The sequence below is a fragment of the Chiloscyllium plagiosum genome, chromosome 11 (genome assembly GCF_004010195.1).
Source record: "Chiloscyllium plagiosum isolate BGI_BamShark_2017 chromosome 11, ASM401019v2, whole genome shotgun sequence".
In the NCBI taxonomy this organism is placed as follows: Eukaryota; Metazoa; Chordata; class Chondrichthyes; order Orectolobiformes; family Hemiscylliidae; genus Chiloscyllium; species Chiloscyllium plagiosum.
The window spans coordinates 5,723,578-5,733,097 of record NC_057720.1 but is presented as its reverse complement, the minus strand read 5'-3'; the positions used below and the strand labels follow the sequence as shown (position 1 = coordinate 5,733,097).

Genomic DNA, 9,520 nt, shown 5'->3' with positions numbered 1-9,520 from the left:
ATTTTGGGCAGGAGGTAGAAACGGGCGGTGCGGGGTTGTGGGACTATGAGGTTGGAGGCGGTGGATGGGAGATCCCCTGAGGTGATGAGGTTATGGATGGTCTGGGAGATGATGGTTTGGTGGTGGGGGGTGGGGTCATGGTCAAGGGGGCAGTAGGAGGAGGTGTCCGCGAGCTGGCGTTTAGCCTCAGCAATGTAAAGATCAGTGCGCCAAACTACCACTGCGCCTCCCTTGTCTGCTGGTTTGAGAGTGAGGTTGGGTGAGTCTGGTTCAGTTTCTGGTTAATGGTAACCCCAGGATAATGAAAGTGGGCGATTAATTATCGTCATGCCATTCAAAATGAAGGGAAGATGATGAGATTCTCTCTTGCTGGAGATGGTCAATGCTCCTCACTGTGCAATGTGAATGTTACTTGCCACTTACCAGTCCAAACCTGAATATTGTCCAGATCTTGCTGCATTTGGATGGACACATAAAGAGGAAAGGGAGGCACAGCAATAAGTTGCTGGGCAAGTAATCAAGAATCACAGGCTAATGCTTTGTGAACATGGGTTTGAATCCCACCAAAGGTGATGGTGAAATCTGAATTCAATCAAAATAAAAGAACTGGATAAAAAGCTAATCTAATGGCAACCAGGTAACCATTACTGCAATGCTCACTAATGTCCTTTCGGGAGGGAAATCACCATCCTTACCTGTTTCACGTTTCACCAAATCCACAGCAACAGGCTGAATCTCAACGGCCATCTGGGTAATTCAGGGTGGGGGGTGGACAATAAATGCCGGTCCAGTCAACAAGGTCCAAATCGCTTAAAGAAAACTGCTTCAGTATCTGAGGAGTCATGAATGGCGCTGAACATTGTGCAGCCATCAGCAAACCTCTGACCTTATGACGGAGGAAAGGTCATTGATGAAGCAGCTGAAGGTGGTCAAGCCTGAGACACTACCCTGAGGAATTTAGGTTCTTGCTGTGTGGTGGGTAATGCCAGTACCTCTGGACCAGGAGGCCTGGCATCCGGTCCCATCTGCTCCAGAATTATGTCAAAGCATCTCTGAACAGATTGATTAAGCAATATCTATCCTGAGGAACTCCTGCAGCGATGTCATGGAGATGAGATAATTGACCTCCAATAACCAGAATCATCTTCCATCGTATAACTCAACTATCAGAGAGTTACGTCTTTATTCCCATTGACACCAGTTTTGTTTGGGTTTCTTGATTCCACACTCCACTACATGCTGCCTTGACATCAAGGGAAATCACACTCAATGCCCCTCTCAACTGGTCCCCTCACTACTCACTGTACTCCCAACACCCCTGACACACATTTAAATCGGTACACCTCATGATATCTTGTATGACATTCTTAAGAAATCAAAGCACCCCATTTTGACTCTGGGACCTCCCTGATGCCACATTCAGTCTAATGCAGCCTTGATGTCTAGGGCAGTCACTCTCGCCTGCCCTTTGGGATTCAGCTCTTTTGTCTATGTTTCACCCAAGGCTGTAATGAGGTCAGGGGCTGAGTGGTCCTGGTTGAATTGACAGTGAGCAGGTTATTGCTGAGCAAGTGCCACCCGACAGCACAGTCAACAATGACCCCTTCCATCATCTTGTTCATTGAATTCGGGAATTGTCACGATTGTCGTGGCCCAAAGGAGACAGGGTTCAAAGGCTGCCCGGGTGGTGATTACTGATGAAACGGAGTTGAACGGGATTGTCAGACATGACCCCTGACTGACCTTGTGTGAGTAACGAGCAGCATGTTTTTATGCTCTGTGTCTACCTAATACCAAATAATGCTGGAGGGTGCTGCTGAGATGGTATAAGACACAACCTTTGTTTTCACAAACAAAAATAGAAATTGCTGGAAAAGCTCAGCAGGGTGGCATGGTGGCTCAGTGGTTAGCACTGCTGCCTCACAGCACCAGGGTCCCAGGTTTGATTCCAGCCTCGGGTGACTGACTGTGTGGAGTTTGCACATTCTCCCCCAGTCTGCGTGGGTGCTCCAGTTTCCTCCCACAGTCCAAAGATGTGCAGGTCAGGTGAATTGACCATGCTAAATTGCCCATAGTGTTAGGTGCATTAGTCAGAGGGAAATGGGACTGGGTGGGTTACTGTTCGGAGGGTCGGTGTGGGCTTGTTGGGCTGAAGAGCCTGTTTCCACACAGTAGGGAATCTAAAAATCTAGGTCTGGCAGCATTTGTGGAGAGAATTCCGAGTTAACGTCTCAGGCTGAGTGACATTTCAAGTCATGTGATCTTCCTTATAACCATTGTTTTGCCAAAGTATTTAAATGAACATTTACTTTCATATTCAAACTAAAATTTGTCAATTAATTCACACTTAATTTCATTGATTCTTCGTTTAAGAGTCTTTGAAGAATTTGATTAGTTTGCTTTAAAGTTTCCGTCCCTGCAGAGGATCCCAAAGAAAAGATTTTCAGTTTATCCAATCACCTTCAAGTAGAGGCCTTGAAAATAGGCTTTTGCTCATGGGCAATTTTAAAACATGTAAATTTTTGCCGAGAACCAAACTGAAAAGCCAAAGAACTGCGATTGCTGGAAATCAGAATCAAAACCAGAAATTGCCAGAAAAGCTCAGCGAGTCTGGCAGCATCCTGTGGAGAGAAAGCACAGTTAAGGTTTTGGGTCCAGTGACCTCTCTTCAGAACTGCTTGTAGAATCTGGAGAAGGGTCACTGCATCCGAAATGTTAACTCTGCTTTCTCTCCACAGGTGCTGCCAGACCTGCAGAGATTTTTGTCACATGCTTGTCGAACCCGAAATGGAAGAGTCTGTGGTGTAATGTGGAGGGAAGAATGAATTGGATAGTTATTGCAAAGAATGTAGGGCTGAACAGCCTTCATTCTGCACCACATGATTTAATGTATGTTTAGCGTTTCCTTCAGATCGAACTAAAAAGCCATTAATCGGTCCAACCAAGTCCTCACATAAGCACCTCTGTGTTTATTTTTTGTGCACTCTGGGTTTGCTGTGGGCAGCAGGATGGAATTAGCTTTGCTTTAAAGGAAATGCTTCAGACCACTTATATACAATTTAAACTACCCCAAAGTGCCCCTCATCTTAACATCCATATCTGTTTACAAGTAAGAAAAAGCAAGTAACTCATCGCAGATGTCTCGAGAGGAGCTGTGTACAGTTACCACACTGTACAATTCTAGAATCCTTCAGCTGGAACTGCCTCTTCCTGTGGGGAAAATGTATTTTTAGGTAAATATGCACACACACTTCGTTGAAGTGCCGATATTGATAAATTAAAACATCAGAGGGCAGATGAAATTAATTTGAGGTTTTGGGTATCTGCTTTTAAGCCTTCAATTAATGGATTTACTTTAATGATCTCTGAGGTTTAAAAGCCTGCAGTGTAATGTGATCTTGGGTGAAACGTGAGGACATAGGAGCTTGGTGCAGTGTGTTTGCAACAGGGACTGTCTTTTCGAAGCTGGGGGTTGACTATGACATGGTCTAATGTAGTCTCCTCTTTGTTCCCAGTCCGTCCCAGTTCAAAACTAAGCAGGGCCAGGGCAATGGTTCAAAGGTCTGTGGCACAGGTCAAACGGAGCTCAGCTGTCCATTTTCAAGCAAGTACTGGAGCTTTTTAAATACAGGTAGTTTTATAACACAATGGTTGCGTTCTTGTGCAACTCCATGTTATACAAAAATCGCACTTCAGAAACAGCCCTTAAAGTGTTGGCGATGTAATCATGTTACAGCCAACACACGTTTTAAAAGTTCACGCTTTAGAAACAGTGTCTTCAATTCGTCAGTCGCGTTACAGTGAATTCTCATTAACGAAACGTGAATTATAGCAGAATGGCCTGCAGGCCAAAATTTGGTTTTAAAATAATCACAAAAAGGTTTCAGTGCAGAATGAGGCCATCATGTCTGCATCAGCTCTCTGAGCAATGTCACACAACCTGCCTTTTACCCGTAACATCCTGCACTTACAGATAATAATCCAATCCTGTCTGGATTAAATCTAGGTGGAAGTGGTTGTGGGTTTGGAAGGTGATGTCACAGGACCTTTAGTGAATTTCTGCAGTACATCTTGTAGATAGTGCACACTGCTGCTACTGAGCGTCGGTGGTGGAGGGAATGGATGTTTGTGGATGAGGTGCCAATCAAGGGGGTTGCTTTGTCCCGGATGGTGTCAAGCTTTTTGAGTGTTGATGGAGCTGCCCCCATCCAGGCAAGTGGGGAGTATTCCATCACACTCCTGACTGGTGTCTTCTGGATGGTGGATAGACTTTGGGGAGTCAGGAGGTGAGTTACTCACTGCCGAATTCATAACCTCTAACCTGCTCTTATAACCACTATATTTATATGGTGAGTCCCGTGGAGTTTCTGGTCAATGATAACCCTTAGGATTTTCATAATGGGGGATTCCTCATGACCACTTTCCTACGTTTTCCCCCAAATCTTTGATTCCCCTATTGATCGAGAAGCCAGACGATGATGAGCTTTTGTCTTAAATTTACTTTTATTGTTACTTGTGAACTTACTTACGTCTTTTTGTCATTACTGTAGGCGCCATGGTCAGGTGACTTATATCACCCTTCATTGTATTTTTCTTGTAAAAGTACACGTGACAATAAATTCTATAAAATAAATTCCATAACTATAAATAAATAAATATCCCCTGCTGTCAAGATCTGGTTTGGTCTGCAAGTGACTCCACAACAATGTGTTTGACTCTCAAATACTCATTGAAATAGTCAACTGCACTTGAGGATAATTAGGGATGGGCAACAAATTCCGCTCTGACCAGCAATGCTCACATCCCATGAAAGAAAAGAGAAGATCTAAACAGAATTGGCATTGCAATGTATTTGATTGTTATGCTTGAAACATTGACTCTCCTGCTCCTCAGATGCTGCCTGACCTGCTGTGCTTTTCCAGCACCACACTCTCGACTCTGATCTCCAGCATCTGCAGTCCCCCTCAATCCCAATCTAATACAATTCTGAACAACCAAAAAATACCTCTCTTTTAGGGATGAGGTGCTGGAGAGGAAAAATGAATGCTCAGTGTGCTTGCATGACAGCCCTTTGCACACGGGTTTGAACTTTGGCATTATCCTATTCCAGTCCAAATTCCAATGATTCACTCATTGATTCACCCTGGGCTTTAGCAAGCTGAACTTTGACCCTTCCAGTGCTCGAAATGCTGAATGAATTGCCAACATTGTTTAAAATCTGTGTAACCTACCCTGAGTTGGAGAAACAGTTCCACAGCCCTTGCCCATGGCTCCAGAGCAGACGATTAAAAACTCGATTGAAGATGCGGTACAATCGAAGAGTTTCCACATCGTGCACCTTCCATACTTGCTGAAAGATGGAGCGGATGTTGGTCCTTACAATGTCCAGCACCTGAAAGCCAATTCACAAACACAAACACTCAACAAGAACTAAGAGTCCATGGTACAAGGATCAAGTACAGTGGTGCCTCGGAATCCGACTTTAATTCATTCCAAGGGAGGCTGTTCGGATTGCGAAAAGTTCAGATTCCGAAACTATTTTCCCCATAAGAAACAATGGAAAGTGAATTAATCTGTTTCTGGACCCAAAAAAAAATTTTCAAGACACTTTTAACTGCAAGTATACATAATTAAGGAAAAATAAGATGAGTAAATAACCTAAATATCAGGTAATAATAATAAAAGCAAGAAATAAATGTACTAACATGAAAATAACTTCATTTACATGAGTGAGGAGTGCGAATGGTGAATGCACTTATTTGCTTCACTGCTCTTCTTGGATGCCACGGTAAGTGCACAAGGGTGATAATTAAAAAAAACAGCACAAGTCAAGGTGAAAACACGAGGCAAACTAGTGATGGACACATGAGAGGTGCTTTCACAACTACTTCCGGGATGGACTGAACAATGTGCGACCTGAACGGTACGTGGTGTTTGGATTCTGAAAATGTGTTTGGATTTTAGGGCAAAATTTTCTCGAAATAACTGTTCAGATTCCAAGTTGTTCGAGCAATAGGGCGTTCGGATTCCGGGGTCACCACTGTATTTGATTTGATTTATTGACTTCATCTCATGAAGGAGCAGCGCTCCAAAAGCTTGTGATTTCAACTAAACCCGTTGGACTGTAACCTATGACATCTGACTTTGTCCACCCCAGTCCAAGACTGATACCTCCAGTTCATGATTTATTACCGTTGCATGTACCTAGGTGCAGTGAAAAGTTTTGTTTTGCGTGCAATACAGGCAGCTCATAGCAAACAATGTCATTAGGTAATAGAACAGAGCGAGGAATACAATGCGAGAGTTGCAGAGAAGGTGCACAGACAGCGAGGTCAACATTACGTTAAAAAGTTGAGAGACCCACTCATAAGTCTAATAACAATGGGTGAAGAAGCTCTTCTTGAATCTGTTGGGACCTTTCTGAGATACTATACAGGGGCTATGTAAATACAAAATACTTTCTTGCTCATCATTCATTTCAAACTCTTGCCATTCTGATCCAGCTCTGTGAACCATCAGCAGAAGGGGCAGCTGTGTGGGGGTGGAGGACAGGATCAGAGGCTGCGTTCAGGTGTTGTCGATACCATTTCAGTTTGAGAATGGATTGGGTGGATGGAGGCGCGGAAGGTAGAATCAGATCCGCTGACCAGGTTCACATAGTTAACGTGGACTTTAGCATGCGAGCGCTAACATTGTTGTGTCCATGGGGTGGCTCAGTAGTTAGCACTGCTGACTCACAGCACCAGAGACCCAGGATCGATTCCACCCTCGGGTGACTGACTGTTTGCACGTCCTCCCCATGTCTGTGTGGGTTTCCTCTAGGTGCTCTGGTTTCCAGCTTCAGTCCAAAGATGTGTAAGTTACGTCATGGATTGGCCATGGGAAATGCAGGGTTACAGGGATAGGCTGTGGGTTTAGGTCTGAGTGGGATACTTGTCAGAGGGTCAGTGTGGACTTGATGAGCCAAATGGCCTGTTTCCACACTAGGGATTCTATGATTATCAGTGCATGCATCCAACATTAAATCTCAGCAACTAGGATTGAGAGATTTCAGTGATGGCAGATCTGATAATCCACAATTCGACTTTCCAGTCTTTTCCCCATAACCCTTACTGACTAAAAATGTGTCTCAGTCTTAAATATACTTCATGACCCAGCCTCAACAGCCCTCTGTGGTAAAGAATCCAGATTCACTGCCCTCTGAGTGATAACATTCCACCTTTTCCCTGGCCTACCTGTGACTCCAAGTCCATTGCAATGTAGTTGACTGTTAACCACCCTCTGGGCAATTAGGGATGGGCAAAACATACTGCCCAGCCAGCAAGACTCTCATTCTTTAAATGACTTTGAGGCCGATATCCCTTCACCAAGTCACCCTTTATTTACATGTGACTTGGAGATAGTAAGGGCTGCAGAAGCTGGAAGTCAGAGTTGCTAAACAATGGAAAGGCACTGCAGCGTCAGAGAAGCAGGAAAGTCGCCTGGGGTTGGGTCGGCACTCTTCATCAGCTGGGGGAGTCAGTGGGTTTGAAATGGATGTCGGTGCTAAGTCAGTTACCAGAGATGTCCAGGAAGGGTCCTACCCCGAAACATTGACCTTCCTGTTCCTCCGATTCTGCCTGACGTGCTGTGCCTTTCATGCTCAACGTTTTATCAACCTTATTCATACATGCACAATACACCGACTGTACCCAGCCAGCTCGGAGTCAGTCCCTGATGTGAGGAGATTCCAAACCTCCTGTTTATTTGTTTATTTTTTCTACTGCCAAGCAGCTGGAGAATCACCTGTTCATATTGGTCAGTCAGGGCTCCCTGGTTGGCCCAGGTTAACAAGCCCAATCAAGGGTCCCACGGTCAATAAGATCTACCTGGCTCCAATCACTACAAGGCATGCCAAAGAGCTTTGTAACCGGGAGAGCCTTTCTGAACAACAGTCACTGTATTGTGCAGAAAATGTGGCTGTGTGCGTGTGCACAGGAGGCCCCCACAAATGTCAACGTGACGAGTGAGTAGATAATCTGTGTTTTTGGTCGGGGGATCAATATTGCCCAGAATTCCCTCTGCCCTTCTTCAAAGTGATGCCACTGGACGGTTCATGCTTCTCCCGATGGGGCCCCAGACCAAAACAGTGTGAAACCAACATGGCGGACGCTCTCCCAGGTCACTGAGAAAATCAGTCTTAATCTGTAGACAGTTTTCCGTGTTCCTCTTGTATTTCAGCTGCATGTTAAAGTTTACTAGCTCCAGTATAGTATCCAGATGTGGTGAACAGGAAGCTGGGCAGCTGGAGTACAGAACTTTGTCTGCTTTCCAGTGAAGCACAGCGTGATGCCTGGTTAACATCCCCAATAAACAAAAACTTTACCATTTGGCCCTGATATTGTGGAGGGGGAGTGGGGAGGGGTGGAGGTACACTGAAGGGGAAGCGGATAATTACAACATTACTTTAAACAACATCTTAAGCTTTTATTGACGGTGTTAAGAACACTCCATCAACCAGTGGGAGGGACTGTGTCTCTCCAAACCATTACAATCAAATGTCTTTGACTCTGAAGAGTTTGTAAAAGGGAAACTTTGTGTTATATCTCCTTAGGAAGTCACAATGATTCCAAGAATGGCACTGATTGACAAGATCACTGTCAGATTATATTGACCGAATTGCTTATTCCATTACGCTGAGATCTGCCTGAGAGGCTCCTAAAAGGGTCTCAGAATGGATACTTCCTCAGCATCTGAAACTTTATTTTCCATATCTATTTCCAGGAGCTTCCAACATGTTCCCTATGACAGACATTAAGCTCCCTGGCCTGTCGGTTCCTGCCTGCTGCCTCCCTTACTTTTTTGAATAAAAGTGTAACACCTGCTGGTTTAAATCTAATGGAACCTTACCTGAATGTGGGGACTGTTGGAAAATTAAAAACGATGCATTAACTATCTCACTAACCACTTCCTTTAAGACCCGAGAGTGAAGTCCATCAGGAGTCAGGCACTTGTCAGCCCCGGCTCTAACAATTTACTCCATTCCCATTCCAGCCTCTGACTGGAACTCATTCGATTCTCCCATTCTTCACCTTCTTCACTTCTTATTCTTCTCTTTTTCTTTCTTACAATGCTTATTTTTCCCACCATATTTCCCTTTAACTCCCAGTATCTGGCAAGGGACAATTCCCAGCCTCCAGAGGATGACGCCCAGAATGGAAGAGCAGTCTCTCAGTGTAACACAGCGTCCTCTCGGTGTGACACAGCGCCCTCCCTCAGTGTGACACGCATCCTCCCTCAGTGTGACATGCGTCCTCTCAGTGTGACACAGCGCCCTCTCTCGGTGGGACACGCGTCCTCTCGGTGTCACACAGCGCCCTCTAGGTGTGACACAGCGCCCTCTCTCGGTGTGACACAGCGCCCTCTCTACGTGTGACACGAGTCCTCTCGGTGTCACACAACACCGTCTCTCGGTGTGACACAGTGCCCTCTCGGTGTGACACGCGTCCTCTCGGTGTGACACAGCGCCCTCTCGGTGTGA

General features: G+C 45.1%; 1 protein-coding gene across 8 annotated transcripts in view; it reads right to left on the bottom strand.

The window, feature by feature from the left end:
* The window catches only part of ttll7 (tubulin tyrosine ligase-like family, member 7), a 307,243-nt gene that overhangs the window by 31,451 nt on the left and 266,272 nt on the right, over positions 1 to 9,520 (bottom strand). For all 8 annotated transcript variants that reach the window (XM_043698632.1, XM_043698631.1, XM_043698627.1 and 5 more), the window contains one exon: positions 5,232 to 5,392. In XM_043698632.1, coding sequence (XP_043554567.1) covers positions 5,232 to 5,392 — 161 coding nt within the window. The remainder of the gene's footprint in view (positions 1 to 5,231; positions 5,393 to 9,520) is intronic.